At 43.1% G+C, this 25414-nt stretch overlaps 2 protein-coding genes across 8 annotated transcripts in view; both read right to left on the reverse strand.

Annotated features, from left to right (window-relative positions):
* Nucleotides 1-1305: 1305 nt before the first annotated feature.
* On the reverse strand, nt 1306-4909 carry APLNR (apelin receptor). Its single transcript, XM_061613027.1, has one exon. The coding sequence runs from the start codon at nt 4659-4661 to the stop codon at nt 3534-3536; it is 1128 nt and encodes a 375-aa protein (XP_061469011.1). The 5' UTR covers nt 4662-4909; the 3' UTR covers nt 1306-3533.
* A 13763-nt stretch (nt 4910-18672) lies between these two features.
* The window catches only part of TNKS1BP1 (tankyrase 1 binding protein 1), a 31261-nt gene continuing 24519 nt past the window's right edge, over nt 18673-25414 (reverse strand). For 6 of the 7 annotated variants that reach the window (XM_061609608.1, XM_061609613.1, XM_061609610.1 and 3 more), the window contains exons 9-12: nt 24731-24864; nt 24024-24175; nt 21753-21829; nt 18673-19814 (exon numbers count right to left, since the gene is read on the reverse strand). In XM_061609608.1, the coding sequence (XP_061465592.1) occupies nt 21769-21829; nt 24024-24175; nt 24731-24864 (347 nt within the window). In that variant the 3' untranslated portion in view covers nt 18673-19814; nt 21753-21768. Of the gene's footprint in view, nt 19815-20663; nt 20817-21752; nt 21830-24023; nt 24176-24730; nt 24865-25414 lie in introns of all 7 variants that reach the window. The other variant, XR_009760571.1, reaches the window with a different exon arrangement.

Below are 25414 nucleotides of genomic sequence, written 5' to 3' on the forward strand. Positions count from 1 at the left end.
GTCCTGTGATTCTGATTCTGATTGACACCATGTTCCTATTAAGCTTTTTCCTAAGGATGGGGGGGGATAACATTTTCCTCTCTCTGTGATCCCCCTTGCGCTGCTCAGGTATGGCTGAAACCCTGGAGAGATGCTGACAGTCGGTGCAGACAGAGCTACTATCTAGCTGATAGATGGACTAATGGTCTGTCTGTAGCATCCAGTTTAGTTCACCAGAGATCACACTATATTCATATGATCTGAATTATCCTCGTTTGAAGGTGGAGAAAGCTGTGTCTTATCCACCCATAAGGATAAGGGGAGTGCTCTCCTGCTTTTTGGCCTACGTTAAACTCACTTGCATCTGCACACAGAGAGAGACTGAAAGGCACATTCCCTTAGGCCTCTTCCTTCCCTGTATAAGTCCTTGGAATCAACTGGAGAAGGAGCCAGAATTTTCTCCCTTAGAGCAAAGGGGTGTTTTATTCCTTTTGCTCAGTAGTATATAGGAACCCAGGAAGCTGCTTTATACAGAGTCAGACCAATTGGTCCATCAAGCTCCATATTGTCTGCACTGACTGGCAGCACCTCTCCAGAGGTTCAGGCAGGGTTCTCTCCCAGCCCTCCCTGGAGATGCTGGGGATTGAACTTGGGGCCTTCTGTATGAAAGGCAGATGCTCTAACACTGAACTAGAGCCCTTCCCTACCAGGCCCAACCCACAATATTGCTAACCTCATATAAGTAGATTGTTAATAGGTAGCAATTATATGACCCAAATGCTATCCCACTATCCTGTCTATGCACTATCAAGGAGAAAGAAGATGACATACACTGCCATTTTATATATTCACTGGAATCAAGTGGTAAAGCTTTTTATGGACTGTATCAAGGTTGTAGCTAGGGGGTGGAGGTTCATGTTTGAATCTACCTATCTACAACCTACTCTTCAGCTAGAATCTAGTATGGCCTTGTGTACAACTTTGTATTCACCTTGAAATGCTACTTTTCTATATCCAGGAAGTTTTTTTTCCAAATATGAACCCACACACACAACTGCAACCCCTGAGATGGTACAATCCAGGGGAAGCTTTGTTACCTGGTTCTCTTAAATGCCTAACAACCTCAGTAAGCAGCATATCCTCTCCAGAACAAGAGCTATACGCATATCTATTTTTACAATTTGATCACCCTTTGGGAGGGAAGACTCAACTCCCAACCACCAGAAAACAATGATGTAGATTTCACACATTTTAGAATTCTTTATTTTCACAATAGCAGATTACATTCCCAGGTAGGAAATAAATTTAGATTAGGTAGGAAAAAATAATAATGATGAATACTTTTGTTTCAATAGGATCTATATGAAAACATTTGCATTTCCAAGTTTGTTATTCTTTAGTCATGCAGAATAGTTGATTCCTAAAAGCCTCTTTTTTCAGTATGCAGCATTTGCCAAAAATTTAAAAGGTCAGCAAAACTTTTTTCCAAAAACGTTTCACAAATTAAAAATGAGTTTAAAAAAAAAATCAGATATAAAAATAAAGTGAGTGAGAAGTTCAAACTTTTTGGGCCAGTTTTGTACTAGGGTCTCTTGATTAATAAGAACAAAGAATGCACTTAAAAAATCATTTCATTCATAAACCATTTCCCAATAGATTCCTCAAAGCTTGTTCACATGTTACAGTCAACACAGGTACAAGCTGTCTCTACACATGTGCAAGTATTTGTGTGAAAGACTGTAACTAGTTGATTTGCACAGCTCAACTATTTGTGTACATGCAAATGCAACAAGTGAACATCTCTATAATAGAGTCATGGGGAAGAGCCCAGAGCATTTTTGCTGCTTGGCTCAATACATTAAACTGGTGAATCAACACAAGGAAATGATGGGCAAGTTGCCATTTGGTCCCAACCACTGAAAAAGACGCTCTTATTGCCTATACAAGTTAAACCATGTTCTGCATATTTTGCCTGCAAAAGGGAGATGCTGTACACATGCCCCCACATGTGGAAGCCAGCTTCCAGTGAATTGTGGGGAAAGTAAGGGAATATACCATAAGAAACTGGAAAACAAAGAAAACACTTCTACTAAACCATATGGGGGGGGAAGGCTTTGACACCTCACAGTCCTTCACATCTTGTGGCAGGAAACAAAGTTGGTGGGGGTTTAAGGAACAGGACAAGAGGGAGAAGAGCAAAGGGAAGCACAATTTGATATCAGTGCATATCAGAAGACACATTTCATCTGCAGGATGGAGATTTGTAGCAGGCCAGAGTCTTCTGTCCATGGTGCCAGTCCTAGTGCTGGATGTTAAAAGTACTCATTTCTGAAGCTATGATCATTTTGGCCCACAGGAGGTCTAGAGCATTTGGGAGCTGCGCTCAGCAATAACATCTCCAGGTGTCTGCTGTTGACAAGAAGAATGGAGCCTGAAGTGTGGGTGGGAAAATGTCTGAGACAGGGGATCCAACAGAAAAAAAGAAAAAAGAAAACCAGCTATAGAGAATGTTATTACTGTCAGATTTGTCAGTATTTAGGGAACAGAATGAATGTTGACATGGGGGGGGGATTCACCTTAAGTTTAAAGTCCCTACCCAAGGTTGCAATCCTATCATACTTACTGGAAAGCAAGACCAGCAGAACTCAGTGGGATGTGCTGGATGATTCTATCCAGATCGTTTTTGGAAATAGTCCCAGTGACTTCATGTGCATAGGCTTGCTGCCTTACTAGACTTTTCAGGGTTTGCCTAGAAGTTTTAGAAAAACGTCTACAGCTCTGGTGAGCAAACTGTCCATGCGGTCCTAGTCAGGTCTGCTCAGAAGTAAGTCTGAGTTCAGTTAGACTTATTTCCAAGTAAGCGTGCCTAGGATTGCAGCCTGTGTTTACCTCATAGGATAGCCAGTATTGAACTTGTCTCTGTCCCCTCTCGTTTCTGCCACCCTACTGGAATGTCATGAAACATTAATTAAGGCATATATATGCATGATATCCCTGTGCCAATAAGCAGCATTGCTTTTTTATTGTACACACAGGGAACAGGAGTATGTAGAAACTACACTGAAAGCACTCAGGGTCAGAAGACACAGCCAATGCCTAGTGGAGCTATGCTTCAATCCCATAACCACTATTTTTAGCTGCAAAGCTAATTGTTCCTTGAGAGCTTAGCTCATTCTGTCAGTGCAGAATATTCCATATTAAAGAAGAGGTCAAGTGACAAACTCAGTTAAACACAAATAACTCAGGAGAATGTAGGGCAGTGATGGGGAGCCTGTGGCCCTCCAGACTACAGCTCCCATCACCCCTGAGCGTTGGGCACTATTGGCTGGAACTGATGGGAGTTAGAGTCCAGCAGCAACTGAGGGGCCACAGTAGTGGATGGGGAAAGTCAAAGAGAGGCAGAATGGGATGTAGGTCAGAAAAAGGGGAAAAAACACTGAATAAGAAAATAGCATTAGAAAAGGAAGACCCACAGAAGAGTTGGAAGCCAGGATGAAAGAGAGCTCATTATATCCCAAGTCCTTTATAGTTGTGAGTGTGATCTAGTCCAACTTTCATCCCTGGAGCAGAGTCTCCTGGCTGTCAGGGCACTGTTTCTCCCTCTGTGGCTCCGCTCCTTTCCCCAGATGGTTCTGGCTATGTCCGGAAGAGTAACTGGCTGACTTGTCCCCCGCAGCTCCTGCCAGATGCCCCAGGGTGCAGCCGAGGACAGAGGCACAGGCCTGTCGGAAGCGGGGATCAAAGAAGGCATAGAGGAAAGGGTTGAGGCAACTGTTGATGTAGGCCAAGCAGCTGCTGTATGGGTGGAGGTTGCTGAGAAAGACGTGGAAGTCACAGGACAAGGGCATCACCTCCCAATCCATCAGCATGTAGATTGTTTTCACAAAGTGGAAGGGCAGCCAGCACACAGCAAAGGTGGCCACCAGGACAATGATGATGGTCAGCAGGCGCTTCCGCTTCCTCAGCCCTTCAATGCGCTCCTTTCGGAAGTGGCCGGCAATGGTGCGGGCAATGAAGAAGTAGCAGGTCAGCATGATGGCAAAAGGAACCACAAAGCCCATGAGGGTGGAAGACAAGCCTAGCCCTGCTTCCCAGGCTGCCTCCGTCTCATTGGTTGCCACACTCGAGTAATCCATGAAGCATGTCACCGTGGCATTCCCCTGAGGGCCACTGAGAATTGCTGTCCTCCGGAAGATCATGGCTGGCAAGGCTAGGAGGGCTGCCATGGCCCAGAGAGTAAGAGTCACTAGAAGGCCACTAGCCTTTGATCTCAGCTTGGCGTTCGCTATGGGGGGAACAATGGCCAGGTAGCGGTCAAAGCTGAGCCCTGTGAGACAGAAGACGCTGGCATACATGTTGACAAAGACCAGGTAGCTGCTGAGCTTACAGGCAAATGAGCCAAAGGGCCAGTGGTAGTCCAGGATGGCATAGGTAGCCCAAAGCGGCAAGGTGACCACAAAGGTGAGGTCAGCCATCGCAAGGTTGGCAATGAAGGTATCCGCTGATCGCCGTTTCTCCTGGCCTCCCCGAAAAATGGTCCAGAGCACCAGGCCATTGCCAGTGGTGCCTAGGAAGAAAACCAGCAAATAGATGGACGGTATGAGGATCCTGGATGAACTCCATTCGTCATAGTTACAGTCCTCCATGACTGAGTAGTTGTCAGTATCATTGTTGAAATACATGCCTGCTTGAGAAGGAGAATGTGACCTTCAGGAGAGATCTCTCTTCTGATCTTGTATAATTCTTCACTGATCTGGATCCACTCTGTCAAGGTTCCTTCCTTGCTGCAAGGAGGAAAAACTTTCCCAGTCTCTCAGCTCATTTGTCTCTCTCTTTCTCTCTCTTTTTGCTCCTTCTTTAGGCAGATCTGGCCAGTGCCATGCTCAGCTTGTGTGTCATTTCTTTCTCACTCACAGACACTCAAAAGGTTGCAATTCCTTCCTTTGGATTTGTCTTAAAATTCCTGTGTCCAAAGCCCAGCCCCCTTTCCTACCCCTCCCCTTGATTCACTCAACATCCTTATGTGAATTGGATGAATTGACCCCCTGCAGCTCTGGGCAGCTCCATCTGTCATTTGTATCCACCCACTTACAAATACACCATACATATGCTCTCATTCTAAGCTCTCTAGAGCAAGAAAAGGAATGCTGCTTAAGTCCAGCCAGATATGCTTCGGGGTGGGGAGGGAATCACAGTGCCCCAGTTGACAAACACCTTGCTAACCTGGTCTAGTCTGTCTCTCTGTTTCACCGTGAGCCTTTCTTAGCTGCAAGAGCACTGTGACATGAGCAAACAATTGCCCAAAGCAACAAAAGTATCAACCTTAAACCAAACCTGCTTAGATGCAATAATGTATTTATTTTGAGCAACATTTGTTCATGCAAATAGGCTTGGTGGGGTGGACGTGGTAAGTGCACTTTGCATATGCAAAATCAATCTGAATTTTAAATGTGTTCTGCTTGGTCCCTACCTAGCAGAGGATTCTTGGGAAGGATGGAGACAGTTTCTCTGAAAAGAAACTGCAGATGCTGCTTGGACTGCCAGCAACACTTCGAGTCTGACTACAATTTACGTGACAGGGCACAGCGATGGGAGAAAGAGGGCTTGGCGTGCACTGGGCAATACATTTCCAAGCTTTAAGTAGGAGAGGGATTTACAAGAGGCCCAAACATTTGAAGAGGATCATGGACATACACATATCTGGGAGCTCTCCACTACACTAGGAATGGGGAATCTGCACTGGCTCTCCGGATTTGGTTGGACTCCAACTCCCATCAGCCCCTGCCAGAATGACCAATGACAAGGGATGGTGGGAGCTGTAGTCCAACAACATCCAGAGGGGTACAGGTTAGCCAACTCTGCTCTGGACTATATTGATTTATCTTTTCTGATATAAGAACATAAAAAGATCTTTTCTATTTTTAAAACAATACTTTGTAAGAAACTGGCTCTAACTGCTCTGGGCAGCAATCTCTGCCATCTATAACTCCCCAATGCTAGTTTAACCCTAGTCACTTAATGCAGCAAATGTGTTCCCACAGCAAACACATAAACTATGAATGATATCTGTATGTTGCATGTGTTACTAAGGAATCAAAAATGCAATTTGTAAACTAGGGGGAGACAATCAACTAGATATCTACCAATAAGATTATATAGTCATCGAGGAGGAAAAAGGATGATTCTCTCAATAGTCTGCTAACTTTTTTCTAGTATGGGCCTGCAGCTCTAGGATAAAACATTTGTAGGACTACAACCTTCTTAAAATGGCAGTGGCCTCATATTTAGGGGAAACAAAACAAAACAGAGAAGGAAGGGCAGGGCTGTAGCTTAGTGACAGTGCATCTGCTTTGCATGCAGAAGGTCCCACATTCAGTCTTTAGCATCTTCAGGTAGGGCTGGAAAAGTTCCCTGCCTGAAACCCTAGAGAGATGCTGCCGGTCAGTGTAGATGATATTGAGCTTGATGGACTAATGGTTTGACTAGGTATAAGGCAGCTTCCTATGTTTATATGAGATCCATATGTCCATTATTTAAAATCTCACAACCTTAAATTCGGATGAATACAAATATGGAAGATTTGGGATAGAATTGCAGGAAACCCTAACAGTCTTACCATATTAAATGCTACCTCTTATCTGGATTGCCAAAAGGTCCTATAAAAAGTTTACTGTGAAGAATAATTTGATCCCAGGTCACAGCAGATCCTAGCACAAGACCAGACCCTCATTGCAAATAGTCAATAGCAGCTACAATCATTTCTTTGAAGTACCTACAGTAGGAGCCTGCTGATGGGATTTTATCTGCTTTCCCAAGAACATCTGGCTTATTGGACTAAAAACTGGCTTCTGTGCCGATCATAATGGCATGCCTGCTGGTCACGTACAGCTTTGGTGTTTGATCTAATTCTGTTCAGTTTATCTCCTCTTTGTTTTGCTGGTCTGCCTGATAAATACTGATATCTGTTCTGGTCATCTTCAGTTCTCTTGTGTTTATAACACATGTGCTGCGATACCATCAGTATAACAGGACAGCCTCTCTATGCCATTCAGACTTAAGTTTTACTCCCTGAAATGTTGGACTTCTCCATTGGTTAAGACAGCAGCAAATTAAGAAAGAGAATTCCTTTGATCTATTTAAACACACCCAGAATGTTTCCACTACCCTGACTATGATTTGTCCTTCTCCAAGGAGTTCAAAGTGGCATACAGGACTTTCCAGCCGCCAACACTCATTTTATTCTCACAACAACCCTGTGAGGTAGGGTAGGGTGAGAGACAGTGACTGGCCCAAGGTCATGCGGTGAGCATCATAGCTGAGTGTGGATTTGAATGTGGGTCATCCCAGTCATAGTCCAAATACTCTAACCAGTGCCATACACAGCCGCTCACATTGTTTTCTCTCTGGGAGGATGAACAACTGACATTTGCTCAGATATACAGCTGGGGAATTAGGAACAAAAAGACACAAGAAAGCAATTTCCCCAGATTAAGCAAGTAAGTTTTTGCCAAGTAGCAAGTCAAATCAAGCCTGTGGTACCAATGTACCAGACCAAAACAAGTACCATTCTTGATCTGGAGAACATGCAGTCTGGACCCTTTTTGCATGTAGGTAACCCATTTCTTTCTCATCTTCACATGACAGAGAATAGCCATGATGTCATGGATAGTGAGAGATCCAAGTCCCCAGCTGCTATAATATTTAACATTTAGGTAATACTACTAAATCGCACACATTCTTTCAGTAATCCTTACAGCGAGCAGCCAGCAAGGTAAGTCAGTATTATTAGCAGTATATTGCCGATGGTTAAGAGGCTGAGGCTATTGGGTTGCCTAAAGATACTTAATGAGTTCATACAAAGGTTCTATTTGAATTAGAGACTTCTTGATTCATTGCTCAGTGTTTCAGCCTCTATCTGACATTAAGATTACTAGGTGACCTTAGGCATCAGTCTATTATGATGCAATCCCATACATGTATATCAGAGACAAACATAATCTCACTGAGTGCAATGAAGCTTATTCCCAAATAAGCAGGCATAGGTTTATGGCCTGAGCATGTATGCTATACTTGCGATTAAGATCACTAGCTGTCCCTGTGTCATGAAGGTATGGGTGTACATGCACACACACACGCACGCGCACGTGCACACACACACACACACACAATCTCAACATGTAGGAAAGCGAATTTAGGTGATGCAGCCCTCAGTACAAGGCTACACACACACACACCAGGCAACTAACTGAAAGCATTTTATACACCAGTCTTCCCCCAACCAGATGCCTTCCAGATGGTTTGGGCTACAATCCACATCAGCCCTAGCCAGCACAAATACTTTTTTTAAAAAGCAGCATACAGATTTTATCACAGCAGCTTGCCTGTTCATGGAAAGTACTTTTATAGCCCAGAGTCTCAGGGTCTGCACTGAGTCCATTTTGCATAAGAACTGAAGAGCCTACTGGATGGGACAAAAAGTCCATTTATTCCAGCATCCCATTTCCCATAGTGGCCAACAAAATGCCTCTGTGAAGGCCAAAAGCAAAGCACAAGAGTAACAGCTGTCTCCCATTCATGTCCCCTACATTTAGAGATATACTGCCTTGAAAGCTGGAGGTTCTGCATAGCCTTCATCACTAGAACCCATTGATAGACCTATCCCCCATTATTTGTCTCATCCCCTTTGCAAGCCATCTAAAACACAGGTCATTACTACATCTTGTGACAGAGAATCCCATAAATTAAGGTTCAAGTACAATTCAATAAGTATATTTTGCCCTTGGAAGTCCTAAATAGATTGAGCTCTACATAGATCCTAACATCACTGTTACAGTCCACCACAGTCCTCAAAGTTAATTAAGAGAGAGAGAGGGAGAGATTTCATATTTCAACATTTCTCAGATTAACCCCATACAGTTCAATGGACTTTGTCTTCTGAAAGTCTGAGGCAGAGACTAATTGTCTGGGCATGTCTTGGGAATAAAGGAGGCTGGAAGAAGAGCTGAGCAGGCGAAAACAATCCCATCCTATTTTTAAAGAGGTTAAAGATGTGTCATAATCATGTCTGACACTTGAGCTATTCAAGGGGATGCTGTGGAACAGAATGTGACTTCAGTTCCTGCACCAGAAACAGGATTATTTTGAGAATCCTACAAAGAGCATCTTTCACCTTTAAATTGCTATTTCAAGCCTGTGATAAACAGGTATGATAGAACAGCAGTTTGATCAGCAAACAGCAGTTTTGCAACAAGGCCAAAATTCCAGAAATCTCCTGAGTCACTACATTTTACAATCTACATACATTTCAATAGATCTTTATCTTTAGATTCAAATGCAAACTTTTGATTTTAAAAAAAACTTAAGCTAAACAATACAGTGTGTCTGAATGTTCAAAGCGCTTTGCCTGTACTATGTGAAAAATTGTTACAACTAAAATGAAGGGGATTAAAACCAAGAATAGCATACAGGTATGTGTTGTTTGAAGCTGAATGTTGGAAAGTTCAAGACAGGCAAAAGAAAGTACGTCTTCACACAGCACATAGTTAAACTATGGAATTTACTCACAAGAAGTAGTGATGGCTTCCAACTTGGATGGCTTTAAAAGAGGATTCGACAAATGTATGGAGGATAAGGCTATCAATGGCTACTAACCATTGGTGGTTATGTTCTACTTCTACTGTTGGAAGCACCATGCCTCTAAATACCAGACATTGGGAATCGTAAGTGTGGGCAGCACTACTGAGCTCAGGTGATGCTTGAGGGCTTCTCGTAGACATCTGGCTGGCCACTGTGAGAACAGAATGCTGGACTAGATGGGCCATTGGCCTGATCCAGCAGGCTCTTCTTAGGCTGTTATGCTCCTAATCACAACTGAGTCATCATCTAAAGCAGGGATGGAGGACCTCAACCAGCATGGCCAATGATTAGGAAGGATGGAGAAGGGCTTAGTTCAGCGAGAGAGCATCTGCCTGTGCATGTTCCCATGTAAGTTAAGAGAGACAAGGGCTTGATTAAGGTCACCCAGAGAGTAAATAGTAGAGATCAAAACTTGTACTGAAGAATAAATAGTTCATCTAGCTGTCTTGTAGCTACTGTACTTGTTCTCAAAGTGTGAAACATCTTACATCAAGTTGATGGATGGGAGTGGGAGTTTTTTGAAAAACAAAAGATGTGGGTGATGAGACTTTAATACTGCTGTTTAATATGGGTCTAGTACTGTATTGACACTGTGCTAGATATTAGGGGGGCCCCTTGGGAAAAAACAGCTTGTATTTTAAATTACAAATTCCGTCCAGATCTAATCTATAATATGGTGATTCAAATCAGGCTCAGGAAGAAAGGAATGTGAGGGCGGGGATATCTCGTATGAGAGGTATCCTGAGTAGCATGGAGAAAGAGAGGGGAACAGAGACAGGAAAGGGAATTGAGTATGCAATAAAGAACTTCAAAGAGGGGCATCTCTAGCCTCTTGTATTTCCTTTGATTGCATGCTACCCAGTCTGGGCCTGGAGGTTACCCTTTCACACCCTGTGCAATGACCTTATGACATACATCCAAGTCTTCCCAAGTAACTGCATCAGTGTTCCTCAGAACTGGGAGACCTATCGGTGCGAGGGTATCATATCTGAAAACTTTATAGGGCCTGAACTGTCTAAAGCAGACTTCCTTAACTGATGCTCTCCAGTGTTTTAGACTATAGCTCTCACCAGGTCCAGCCTGTATGCCCAATGGTCAGGGATGAAGGGAAGTGGAGTCTGGTCCAACAACATCAGGAGAGGTATGAGGTTGGGGAAGGCTGATTGAGAAAGAAATGCAAGGCAGGAACTGGCTTCCAAGAGCATTGCCTTTTATTTTTAAAAAATCCTTTATTCCCTCTCCAGTGTTTGACTGCCACAGCTCGATCCCATACTCTCTGCTAAGCACTGCTCCAGTCATTCCCTCTCTTTCTGTGATTATTCTTTTCACATTGTTGGCGTGTTAATGGACTGAGGAGACGCTAGTGAGCCGACAACCTTGTCCTGGCATAAACAGAGGCATGGTGGTAGCCATTTTAGGACTGTGCCTTTCCCTCCAGTGGAATGAGAAGAAAGTAGCACTTGCTGGGAGCCTTTGAATGAGGAGGATACTCACCCATTATTCATGCAGAAACAGTGCGAGATGAAGGGACTTCTCTGGGGGGTGAGCTTTCTCAAATGGCACCTGTTAAGGGATGAGAATGAAGGGCTCTCTTTTTGGAACTTGGGTGTTAGTCAGCCGAGGCTGCATAAAGAAATAAGGCTCTTTGACCTCCCAGTTAAAGAGAGGCAGAGTTACTGTGGAATGTGTGTTGTTATTATTAATTTTATTACTCTATTTATTATTTCTGCCCTTTCTCCTCATGGGAGCCCAGGATGGTGAATATCATCATCAAGCCTTATTAATGTTGTTGTTAACCTGTCCTTTACCCTAAAGTCCCAGAGCAGGTTACAACTATTTAAAATACAACATTAAAAACAGTGTTTAAAAGTTACAGTCACAAAAGTCGGGTGGGACATCTCAGCTGTCAAAGGCCAGAGTGAAGATGTGCTCCTTCAGCATTGGCAGAAAACTGTATAGCGAAGATGCCGGATGCACCCAGTGAGGAGGAAGTTCCATAAGTTAGGAGCTGCCATGGAGAATTTTCTCTCCTGGGCCACACATATGCGAACTCCTGAGGGCAACTGAACTACCAAGAGGGCCCCCTCTGCTGATTCTAACACCCAAGAGAGTCTGTAGGAAAGGAAGCAGTCTTTCAGACATTGACAGTATAATCCATACCATAATTTAAAACATCTGAATCTCCCTCTTTCTCTCTCTATAGCAAGCAAGCAATATTACCAACTACTGAAATTCTAGCTGACATTTGTGTCTCAAAAGCAAGGTAAAGGCAACCAGGGTGATTTTTAAAAACACAACTCCCCCTTCCCATTGGTGGGATGGTAATAAGAAAACTGGGTGTTTGGGGTGGGGAATAGCAGGTGCCAGGACTGCAGGACAGATGGAAACATCGGTCAGGCTCCTTTCAATTGAGATGTGTAGAAAAAGCTGTGGGCATCTCCCTCCAAACCTCTGGCAGTCACTCACCTCTCTATTTCTGTCACTTTTCCCCTCAGTGCTGCAAGCATGCCTGGATGTAGGAAAAGATGCCTGACTGAGATTGGGGGGGGGGAGGAAATGGAAGGGAGACAGGAAGGAAAGAAAAGGGAGCTGGGGCCAGCATACAGTCAGCAAAATATTTATAGCTTGTCTCACTGTAACAATGAGGGGATGTGAGCAGCAGAGAATCCCTGCTTGGGGGCAGAGCAACTTAAGAAGAGAGCAAAATAAGTGATGGGGCTCATGTGCCTCCTTCCATCCAGAGCTCAGCGATTGTATATTGTAGGCATTTCAGCGCAAGCAAGCAAATCAAGCCCCCAAGCACATTATCCTTGGAAGGGCTTCTTCCCAGATCCTTAGGGTGTCAAGGCCCTTCTTAGCACAGCAGACAAAATGGAATGTGATGTTCCCAAGGTCAATAGTCTTGCTATAGCTAGGGGGAAACAGCACTGGATGCTTTGCAGTCCTTAGCAGAGGTGAGATAGCTTGCATAGCCTCAAAAGAGGGGGGGCACATGCAGCTAGACCAAGAGCTCTTCCCTATTTTGCCAGTGTTAATTCTCCACTGACTTTCTACAGTGCAGCCTTTAAATCATTTTCAAAACTAAATTGAAAAGGTCTCACCATGGCACAGGCCAGAAGCGGGGTGGGTGGGGTTGTTGCTTGTCACCAGTCATCTTGCATACAAGATTAAACCATTAAAGGTATATGACACTGATGCAACCGTCATTCTGTATCAGGAATGGGGAACCTTTGGCTGTCCAGATGGTGCTGGACTACATGTTCCATCATCCCTGGCCATTGGCCATGCTGACAGGCGCTGGAATCCAACAACAGCTGGAGGGCCACAGGTTCCCCATCCGTTTTACATTGTAATCATAATATAAATGAATGTGCTAAATGGAGCCAGTGCATTTCCCTAACACCTGTATGTTCTAGCTTCCATGCTAAGAAAATACTATGCATCTTCAAGTGCAACTTAAAGAGTGAGGGCTTATCGGTTAAATTTAATGAAGTAAAGACTTCTAACTAGTTACTTTCTAGCAAGGAAGTAGGCTAGCCGATAAACATTTTTGTAGACTAAGGGCTGTATTCAACTAAATAATTGTGTGAGTGCAAGGATGTCTCCTCCTCCAGCACATGCCCTGCACCATCCTGAAATCTGCTCCAGGGAGTTGGGGAGCAGGGGAAGAATGTTCTGCATTACGCTGAATACAACTCTTAATAATTTGTAGTCAGTTATCTGCAACCCAAAAATTAACGCACAGAAGGCTCCTTCAAATATGGCGCAGCTGGCCACATTTATGATAGCAGGTGTTATTTTCTGTTTTATATTTCTTAAGTTATGAAGCTGCTCTGCATGACTTGTGTTCAAACTTTTGATAGTTTGTGAGAGTCTGGTGGTTTTCTTTTTCTAAATAAAGAAATAAAACAAAGAGGATATAAACTTACAAAAGATTCCTATTGCTAGCCTGTTTCAAAACACAGTTCACACATTACATGTACCAATGATGGAAGCCTGCACTACCCTATGCCCAAGCTCATCATGTTTCCATGCAGAAAAGTACATCCTATACGAGCATTAACTCCATAACCATACTCTCTGGTGTTTGATCCAGAGACTCCTGCAGCATTCAGTCTTGAATCCAGATTGGAAAATGTAGTGTTGGAGAGCAGATAAAATAGACCCATGATACTGAAGACAAAAGGGAAAACAACTTCTGAATCTCTGCAGCATTCTTCCCAAGTGTCCCGCAAGGGCAGGTAACAGTAACTGCAGATGTGTTCAAAGAAACCAGCAGCATACAACAGCAGAGCACATATAAAATCTTGTGGGGATTTGAGAATTGATGGGTCATATGGCAGCGCATGGAAGAGACTGCAGCCACACTATTGAGGATTTGAAGGCCCAGAATTATGCCCTTGCTTCCAATTCAATTTGCTCCATCTCCTTTATAGAACAGCACAACCTCAGTAGCATCCTTGTTAGCTACAATATCCCCTTCTTCCTCAGCTTTCCTTCCCCCACTCCCTTGACACAACTTAGAATACTCCAGAGAAAGGTGTTTTGGACTACAACTCCCATTGTTCTGGACCATTCGTTTTGCTGCTGAGGCTGATGGGAACTATAGTCCCAACCATCCGGACAGCACCATGTTGTCTACCACTGCCCAAGAGCAAGTTCATCTACTCTCATAAGCAAAGTCACCAGGACCTCAGTCACCACTGGGACTCCCAGCAAAAGACTGAAGGGCTTTTTTTCTGATCCAGCCATCATTTTAAATTTTGATCATTGCATCCCACAGCAAGAGTGCAACAAGTGGCACTGTGGATTTATGGCATACCTGGATAGTTACAGAAGGACACAAAAGCTTAGCTATGGCACAGCAGCAGGCCCACATTCTTGCCTGTGTTTCCAGTACTGTGCAGCTCTGTCTGCTCAACAGAAGGGTCTGGGGGTTATATATCCACTACTTGAATACCACCCTATTTAGGACAACACCTAAAAGGTTGTTCACCACTGATCTACATCAGCTAGCAAAAGACCACCTTCTAACTGCAAGTTGTTGAAGTCCGGGACTTTCTGTAAGTATTTCCAGATTGGTGGGACCTAGCACTACCAAATAATTGAACTTCTGCAGCAAGCTAGATGTAGAATTGTAATCAACTTATCACATTTAAGGGAGTGTAGCACTTTTTTGTGTACAGTGTAGTCCTGTGGACAAGGAAGCGGCCACTCATCTTAGCATGCCTTTTAAAGCTTTTTTCCCCCAATCATTTTAACAACCATGTTTTAAATTTGCACTAAAGTGTCAGTGCAATTGTATGACTATGCCAATATGAAGAAGGGGGGGAACTGAACATGATGATGAAATGACACTGACTGGAAAGTTTGTGTTTTGTTGTTGGGGGTTTTTTTGCACAAACATTTTTGTTTTCATTTAAATACTCTTGCGCAAATATTCCAGTAATTAAATATACATAGACAAAACCCCATATATTAGGAAGATCAATTTAAAAAATGCAGCTAACATAATGCTGATCAGAAACATAATGGTGTATATGTATGGAAAAACAGCTGTGTGGTCTTGGGCCTCCACATCTCATCTGTCACTGCTCACACCAAAAAAATGCACCTCTTAATGCACTACTGATCCAGTCGTTCAGTGGTAAGTCAGACTTTTGTTGTTGTTGGGGGGGGAGAGGAGTTGGGGGGAACTATAGGACTATGATTTGATGACATCATGTAAATGTCCTGTAAAGAGTAAGTGAACAAAATGTGACTATTGCACAGTAACACTTTGTGTGGAAACACCCGAGTCACAAATCCACACTGAAATGAGACACATCATGATATTACATCTCTTTCCACTCCACCCCTTGCCAAACACATAATAAATGTTACATAGAACTGTTGCTGGAAATGTGGAATGTCTGCGGAAGCTGAGAATTGACAAAATTTGGGGGCATCTACAATATCTGTAGTGCTATGAAAAGCAACTCTATGTATTGGTAGTTCTAAATTATAATTTGACATGTAAACAATATTCAAAATTGCAGGCATGTTTTGCACATATCCATGTCTGTTCAAAGGATGGCAAGGGGGAAGGGAAAAAAATCAACCCACAGAGAATTTTAAAAATGGCAAAAGTATTTAAAATCTTTTTCAAGTTTTATTATTAAGGCGATAACATGATTTTAAAAACTTGGCAATTTAAGGCTTAACACTCTGCCTTCTGAAACCCTTGCAACCAAGCACAGCCATAAGCAAGAATATTTGAAAGTTATATAGCCACATTTTTGCAAAGAAATTGGAGTTAGGCAGTCACTTGAGCTTTTCTCCTAACACTTCAATAATAAAGATGTAGGTTTGAAGTGACCCACATATAATTCTCTTCAGCCATGTAACAGGTAGAGTTGAAGAGAGTACAGTCTCACTGCTTTCCTTACCAGCACTTCAATTTATTACTGGAATTTCTTGCCACTTTGGTTTCCAACACAAGTCATACAGCATTTTCACTTTAAAGATTCAAGCGTGCATATGGATAGAGCTAAACCACACTACATTGAGATGGCAAAATTCAATTTAACCCAATTCAGACTGTGTGTGATGAGTCTTTTTCTGTCTCTGTGGTACTACTCCTTTTACTGTTTCTAGCAGCCTTCACTTCTCCTGTCCATCTGCAGCACCCGAATACAGAAAGCGACAAGACTTGCCTGCTACTAGCTTACAAGGTACCACAGTGCCCCCTGGTGGGTGCAAGGTATAGTAGCTTCAGGCAAATCCTACATGTGAAATGGCATGTCTACAAAGCCAGAGATATATTGAGGTGTAACATTTCAGCCAGTGTGGTGTAGTGGTTAAGGAGCTGGACTATGACCTGGGAGACCAGGGTTCAAATCCTCACACAGCCATGAAGCTCACTGGGTGACCCTGGGTCAGTCACTGCCTCTCATCCTCAGAAGAAGGCAATGGTAAATCCCCTGTCAATACCGCTTACCATGAAAACCCTATTCATAGGGTCACCATAAGTCGGGATCGACTTGAAGGCAATCCATTCCCATTTTCAACATTTGAAAACAGAATCAAGTTAAGGGCATTTGAGATTGTGGTTTAGTTAAATCAGAGTGTATAGGATCGAAAGTGTGTGTCCCTCCTTTACTTGTGTCCGAGACTGAATAAATCATACATCTAGAGAAAATGTAGCTAAGCCATCTCTGTACCACTACTCAGGCTGGCTAATTTTGAGGCCATGGTGGACACTGGTGCTGCAAGTAGACCAGAAGGAAACCCTAGGAACCCTGCTTCAAGAGTGACTTCTGTCGTCCTCCCTCATTGCTTGCAGATCCCACCTAGGACCATGGCACACAACAGCTCTCAGAAGGGAGTGGCAATTTAGATCTCAAGAGTGGTTGTGTTTGTGCCTGCATAGCTGTAATCTAGGAACAGGAGGACATGTACACAATTACATTTTAAGGTAAACTGGTATGTGTTCACAAAGATTATATGAAAGCCAGCAATCTCAGACCCAATTAAGTTCCAGAAATACTGAATTTGCAGTAACCTAGCCCAATGGAAAATTGGAGAATGTCCAATCCATGTTTGCTACAGGCAACATGTATAAAGTCTTTGTGTATCAGTGCCAACTGTAAAAAGGGGTTATACTTCCTTATGATACTGTAACTACATTAAATAACTGCATCATGACTTTGAAATGACTTGTACATGGTCTGTATAAAGGCTGAGGAACCACTTTCAGTCCAAAGGACAGAATGGAATGCAGCCAGCTTTCACTGAGCCACATTCCAATAGTAAGTGTAAATGTGGAAGTGGGAAAGCCAATCATCTACTGCAGGAAAGGTAAAGTCATGCCCGCAAAAAACCAAGGGGGAGCACATTCTAAGACTTAACTGCATGTTCAATTGTTCCTTTGCAGCTTGAATTTGGCAGTGCTTGAATTTGGCGTATTTCCCTGTTGTGCTGCTTTTGGCAGGACTCAGATACAGTTGAGTGATCCCTGCCATCAGCAACATAACAGTGATAAATAACAAATTCAAGCCATGGGTGCAAAGGAACAATCAAGAGTATGCTTTAGGACTTAAGAGTGCACTCCAAATTGTTCCTTTGTAGCTACAGCTTTACCTTTCCCATGTCTAGTCATATCTCATACCCAACTGGGTGATGTATTCTGCAGGAGAGGGTATGCTGCAGATACCATCTTGTCAGGAAGTGCATTCCACACAGTGTGAGAATGGGGTCTTTAGTGAAGTGGCAGCTACCCTTTGGAACTTGCTTCCATTGCATATCAGACAGATGCCTTCCCTATGGTGTTTTCAGTGCCTCCTAACAACATTCCTCATTCAACAAACTTCTAAAAGCTTTCTCCCAGTTGGTATTTGTCTTGGATTTGCATTTATTTTATTATGTGCTGTTGTTTTAAGTGTATTTATATATGTAATTGTTTTATATTTGTTATTATATTGTAAACTGCTTTAGAATGTCTCATGGGAAACTATTCATAAATGAAATTAATAATATGATGTTGGGCATTGCACGCCTTATTAGGCTCATGGGCTGAAGGTCCCACCCCCACTGCTCTATATGGATTCAGGAGGTACCTGGGAAACCAGTTAAAGAGGGTAGAGTATGTGTACAAATGTATATAAAAGGGGAGGGGGAAAGGAGTCACATCAAGTTTTTCACCTTGCAGAGGAAGCCTAAGTTCCCCTACCTCTGCAGTGCCTTCAACGCACATACTTACCAGGGATTCCATGGCTGATTCAGCCACCTATCTCGCCCCTCCTAGCATGGTTCAGGTAAGCCACCTGCCTTTTTAAAAAAAATAAAATTCAAAGCATCGATTGTATAGTTAAGCACCCAAGAGTTCATTTGTTGCCTTAGTCCTGGAGAAGATTAGATATGTACAAATGGGACCTGCAACAGAAATGTTGCAGAGTGGAGTGCTGCTATTCAGGGTTCCATGGCCGCTTCCAGAATACTCCATTCTGTCCCCTATTCCCTCTGCAAACAATTAATCAGCATTCTGGGCCCACTGTACATATTCAGTTCTAACTGGGCTGTTTGGTGGTTTGGGGGCAGGGAGTTAACCCCTTAGAGGTTTGTTCTAATTTTTTTTTTGTATTTCTGCAGAATTTGTGGTTCCCCAAAACCTGCCAATATCAATCTCATATTGGGGGGGGGGGTTGGATGCACAAGCATCCCCTATTCCAAGAATGAGTTTGCTATTTGTACATAGGATATGACAAGAAGACTGATGAATGCGCTTTCAGAGCTCAGATGCTCTTCTCTTTATGTACATCTGCAGCTTTAATATACCTACCAAGAGGTACAGTTGGGCTTCTCCCCAGGCTTAACATTGTCTCCCCCCATTGATCCATTTTGGGTTGTAGTCAACTAACTCTTATGGTCTACTCTGAGAAAATATTAGTGGAATACAACCCACTGAAACTACTTAGCAAACCAAGTTATATATTCTCATATTTAATTTATTCTAAATTCCCAACAAGCCTAAGCCCATGAGAAGAAAAAAATGAAAATCAGTTTTAAAGACAGAAAAAACTATATTGAACAAGTGCCTTTTTCTACCCACTAAATAGCACATTCTTCCTCCACCAGCATTTCATTATAGCCCTTATTGTCTGCCCATCTCAAAGAATATGTTGCCAAGTAACAAGGTCTGGCTCATGACAGAGCTCAGAGAATCACACACAAGCACACTGCAACCACGGTGCCTCCATAACCATAAAACCTTTATTCGTTTCAAGTGGCTGAAAGGGGAAAAATTCATTCCTCTTTTGTCTGAAATGCATTATATGACAGCCGAGAGAGCATAAGCCTCACCTCTTTGTTTTTCCTCCCTTGGGGTGAAAGAAAAAGGGGACAACGCTAAGCTCCTTGACTGATTAAAAAATAAAAAAAAATAAAGAGACTTTATAAAACTGTATGTGGTATAAGGAAAAAAAAGGAGGAAATAGACAGGATAGCAGCAGAGTGAATCTGACTGCCATATGCATGAGTGACTGAATGTGATACAAAGTGCATAAATGTGCCTCCAACCTCCCTCTCCCCCCCCCCACCTCCCCAATCCCTCAGAGTTGTTAGACGGGGATTCTGGCTCCAATCTCAACATGCTGTCTCCCACCCATGAACAGCTCACTGGAACTTCTGCTGTCAGGGCCCCAGTAGCAGGAGAGCAACACCTGCAACAAAAAGAATATGACAGGAATTAGAAAGCTTGGCAGGCTTATTTGCTATAGTGCAGGAATCCCAACTACAGAATTACGCATCATTGCCCAATTTTGGCTCATGGGCAAAACATTTTAAAGGTTTAGTCTCCCACACAACCCTATACACCCTTTGGAACATCCCATTTTAAATTTAGGTGATTTTTCTCAACTGCGTCGTTCTGAGTTAGGCCAAATTCCCCCTGCAGTCACTTAAGTCTTCTTCCATTTTCCAAATCAAAACAAATGGTAAGTCATACACAGCATTGTCCACTAGGTGGCAAAAAGTTTCTAGAAAAATGAGCCAGCTGCAGTTACACCACATGCTTTTCAGTTGCAGGAATTATTATTATTATTATACATTTATATACCGCCTTGGCTCCAAGGACTTCAAAGTGGTGTACATGTTTTCCCCCTCTCCATTTTATCCTCACAACAACCTTGTGAGGTAGGTTAGGAATGATACTCCTGCAACAACTTCCAGAGGGGTAGCCATGTTGATCTGGTGCAGCAAAGACCAAGAGTCTTGACACACCTTAAAGGCTAGCAATTATTATGGCATAAACTTTCTTAGGCTAGAGTTCACTTAGTCCAATACATGAAGTGTTACGTTACAAATCTGTATTTTTGCATTTCATTTCCCTCTAACCTCATTCTGTACAATCCCCCCCCCAGTCTCTCTCTCACACACACGGATATATACACCAGGCATATGTAGGCTATTTCATGCATCTGATGAAATGGACTCTAGCCCACAAAAATTTATGCCATACTAAACACGTTAAATCTAAGGAGCCACAAGACTGTTGTTTATGCAACACTCACTGGGAATTACCAGTCAGCCTCTTCAGCCTGGCACCTTGATGAGAGAACAGTTTCCTCACTTAAAATATTCATATACTATTTACATAGGAATCCAGGCACAGGAATCATCTTCTGACTGATGGCAAGAGTTTTAGGCTGCTTTACTGCAGCTGTCTGTAGGGATTCAAACAGTCAGAAAAGAGCACCATTATCATGAACCTGGACAATAATTCATCTGTACAGGATGCCAGAGTGCCAACCTAACGCAATGTGAACACAGATAATCCACTAGAGCAGCTTTCTTAGGCTCAGGCAGTTCTACTAACTATAGGTTTGTCATGAACAAACTCAGCCCTGCTTCTGGCAATACTGGATTTTTAGTGACAAAACTACATCTGCACTAGGAAAAGGAAAGGTTGATAGGACTATGAAGAGCTGATGGAGCTATAACACAAGCCCAAAACCAGCCACCCTATCATAGTGAAACAGAGAGCCTGGAGGGGCGAAAGGTCCTTTGACTTAGCTGCTGGAATGTTCTGACTGGAAAGAAAGTTCTGATCAAAACAGAGCTAGAATCAGCAACTTATAGCCCCTGGGACTAACCCAAAACATACTACCAGTGTGATAAATGCTAGGTCAATAAAGGGCATAAAGACTCCAACTCCAAAAAAATTGCAAAAATAAATGTGTACTATAAACATAACTTTTGCACACAAGTATGCTTTCAAATGTACAATGCAAACATAAGCAGTCTGAAGACTGCATTGAGGCTCATGAAGGAGAGAATTTGGGGTATATGGCTGCTAGCAGTGAAGAGATTTAACAGCCACAACTCCTTCCAACAGGCATCAGCTATGAAGAGTGCTTCCAGAAGGCCTAAATGCCTGATCCTCCTCTCTCTGGGATAACAATTCAGTGATCTTCATGCTTGACATATAGCAACCACAACTGCCAAAATTTCACAAACTTTTCTTGCAGCAGCAGAACTGGAAAGGCCAACTGTGCTGTGTGTCATGCAAGCAATGATGATCTCACTTGCACAAATATTAAGAATCGGATGCCCATTTAGGAATCTAGACTTAAGCCCTGCATCTGAGAAGAGACACTTGCCTGAATGTTTTTTATTTCAAGACTTCTTCTTTTTCAACTTCAGAACTTGCAGCCAATTGGGCGAGGATGTTTCTGACCTGGGGGAATCAGGAAATGGTTAAAAAGCAAAAGGTGGAACTATAATAGACAAAGGCTACCTGCATTCCAGAGGCAAATGTAAACACACAAACAAATGTAAGTTCTCAACTGGTTTCCCTTGTCCCACAGATATGTGTATGGGCACACACCCGGAGTACCCCAATTCCTTTCAGAAAAGAAACTACTTTTTTCCAAACATGGGCCCAGATACCAAGAAATGGTTCAAATACAAATGTTCAGCATACCAGCCACACCATCATACCACCACATGCTATTTTCCAACCCCTCCAACATCATGCAGGCAAGGAGATAGAGCACAGAGAGCAGGATGTAGGGGCCCTACACTGCTAACCCTCTCCTCCCCTCTATGTCTGCCGCCTCTGCTGGGTGGTGGGCAGCGGATCAATACAGCAGGTAGCCCTGTGGCCCATGGCACAACCCAAAATTCACCACACATTAAGGAACAAGGATTGCCCCAAAATAATATATTTATTATGTTTATTATTTATTTCAACTACTTTTACTTGCCTTTGCTTACCGGAATGTACTAAGGCAGCTTACCACAGCTACGGTTATAAAATATAAGAATCATAAATACAAGCCTGTAAGGCAACAGCTGAAAACAGCAATTAAAACATCATGGTGAGAAGCCAGATTAAGTGAAGGCTTCCTGGAACAAGACAGTCTTCACTGCTTGCTGAAAGACAGGCAATGAAGAGGTCAAGCACAGCTCCCTAAGCGGGCTGTTCCAGACACCACATCAGAGAAGCGCTCTCTCTCGCTCTCTCGTTCTCATGTCCACTAGCTGTACCTCTAACAGCAAAGGAATATAAAGGAGGGCCTCTGCAGTGGAACTACGTTCCTGAGCAGGTTCGCATGGGAGGAGGCAATGCCAAAAGTGAGTTTCAAAACTTTCATAGCAACAGTTTTTGGATATCCACAGAGGGAGCAGACAACTGAAACATTCAGCGAAAAAAGGAAAAAAATGCAGAAAATGGTTTATTATAAACACATCGCTAACTCTAAAACCTGTCTTAGGGCAATATTTTTTAGACCAACCAAAAGTGTCACAAAATCGTGTGCAGCTTACAAGTTTTCCAGAACTCTTAGGCTGGGTGTTCAAAAAAGCAAGGAAATGGGGGGAGGGAGAGAAGGGGGTGGAAAGGCTGGTAGTGAAGACATGAATCTGCATCAGGTAAGAGTCTTAAAGCAGAATGCCTTTGTCTCTTTTCCTCTGGTTAAATGCTGACCACTACAAGGTCTCAATTAGTTGGCACTAAGAGGTCTCATTCAATATCAGCACTAAAAAAACAAAACATCTCATCGACGAAGAATGACTATGCGCTACTCAGATCAGGGATAGGAGAACCTGGGGCCCTCAGGATGTTGTTGGACTGCAACACCCATCAGCCCCAGCCAGCATGACTGATGGGTGGGAGCTGCAGTCCAATAACGTCTGGAGGGTCATAGATTCCCATCCCTGGCTTAAAGGGACAAATGGAATACAGACACCTGAAACTGATTAACAAGAGGTCTGCAATGTCCTTAAGATTAGACAAATGGGACCTACAACAAAATGCTGCAGTGCAGAGTGCTCACTGTTCACTGATTAATTAAAATCAGCCATGCTTTTTTTTTTTTTTTTAACTTTTAAACTGCAGAAATGAAGGTCAGAGTATGGGGCAAGGTCAGTAATAGGATTACAAGTACTCTGTGAATATGGCTGATTTTAATTAATTTCAACAAATTATGAGACCACTGACTGAAAAAAGTCCAACAGGGGTCTGGATTTCCCCCCCTCATTTTACACTTTGAACTCTAGATTCTCTCTGAGTGTTTTGTGTATTGCCATGAAAACTTAGAAATGCTTGCTTAACAACCCTCTGAGTTCAGGACTATACTTTCAAAAGATTTTGTTTTGAAATGATCTTATGGGAAGCAGTAGAATGGCATGGGAGTGTATTTTCAATTTAACATTGAAAAATGTGAAAACTCCATGCTGGCTATAGGATATAGCCACTCTTGAGGCTATATGATGGTTTTTTTGTCTGTTTTCCCCTGCTTTGTTGGGTGCTGCCTTTCTTTGGCTACAGTTGCTGGAAAGAGAGCCACATCACACCCCTGTCCTGCAGCAAGCATGGCAACCACCGCAGATATACCAACACATGCAATTTCCCACTATGATACACCTACCCTGAGGATTTCTCTGGCTTGGGTGGCAGCACCAGAGGTTTCCCAGTGATGTTGGCAATCTTGCATGATTTAGAGCGTTGTACATGTGTCTCCTTGGCCTCACTTTGTGGATCCCCTTCCTCAACAGAGCGGTTGCGGCCTCGCAACTTGGCCTAGGATCGAGGACAATAGAACAACAAGCAGGCAATTAGCAAAACACCTCTAACATTTGCTTAGAGTTGTCCTGCTCCCTAACCCTTCACTGGTCACCTTCTGTATTCCCTCACATCCACCCCCTACACTTCCTTTACCAGAAGGGTTAGGAGGTGAGGTATTCGTCTCCTCTGACATAAGACCACAAGAGTTTTGCTGGCCCAGGCAAAAGTCTATCTAGTCCAGCATTCTGTTTCCCCATGGTAGCTAACCAGATGCCTACGCGAAATCCAAAGCAGAATATGAGCACAGTATCACCCTCCCACTGGTGATCCACAGCAACTGGTATAGAGTGGCATGAGGGAGGTAATATTTAGCCACCATAACTAATAAGCATTGATAGTCTTATCCTCTATTGAGTTTTCTTCCCCCTCCCCCCAATCAGTAATTTGATTTCAGCTAGGAAATCTAACATGGAACATTCCAGTTTCCAATTGCCTACCCACCCAAACCTGTTTGTTCTCATTGTGTCACTCTCCATCTCACTCCCCGCATCCCCATTTTCCAGGTACTACCTTAAGTGCCGAGGGGTTCAGTCCTGGGAAGAGGGGCACCTTTACCCCCTTGGACAATGGAGAAATTCGTGACTTCCTGCTCCTTGGCTCCTCTGGGGCTTCTTCATCCGAGACAGCAGAAGCTATTCGAGGCTCTAAAGAGAGGGAAATGGCAGTATCGTAATATAAGAAAATGCTTGCTGACACCATGTGGCACACACCAAATTCATGCCCCAACAGAGAGAGGAAAACAAAGCTACAACCTAAAGCACAGTGCCTAGAATACAGTAATGAAAGGCAACTTGGGACATTCCTGCTAAAAATCTTTTTCACAGCCAGTCATGCCATATCTGGCCCATCTGCTAAAGCCTATAACAAAGCTTAAGACATGCAACTGAAGCAGCCACATATTACTGCCTTGTTAACCCCTGTCTCCTATTCCCTGGTTGCATTTTAGATTATGTGCTCCTGTGTTCTTGTACTCTGCAAAACATCTTGCACACAGATGGCACAATATAAACAATAAACTACCAATAATTAAGATGATTTGACCCTAACAGTGCCTGTGTAGTAAAAGCTGCCTGGGAATCATATGTAAGCTACCCAAAGCTTATTGCAGAGGAAGGTGGGCAGATAAGTTAACAAAACAGCGTCACAGGAATACACCACACACAAAATGACATAACCAAGCAGGACAAACAGAGG

Source organism: Rhineura floridana, chromosome 2, assembly GCF_030035675.1.
Source record: "Rhineura floridana isolate rRhiFlo1 chromosome 2, rRhiFlo1.hap2, whole genome shotgun sequence".
NCBI classification, from domain to species: Eukaryota; Metazoa; Chordata; class Lepidosauria; order Squamata; family Rhineuridae; genus Rhineura; species Rhineura floridana.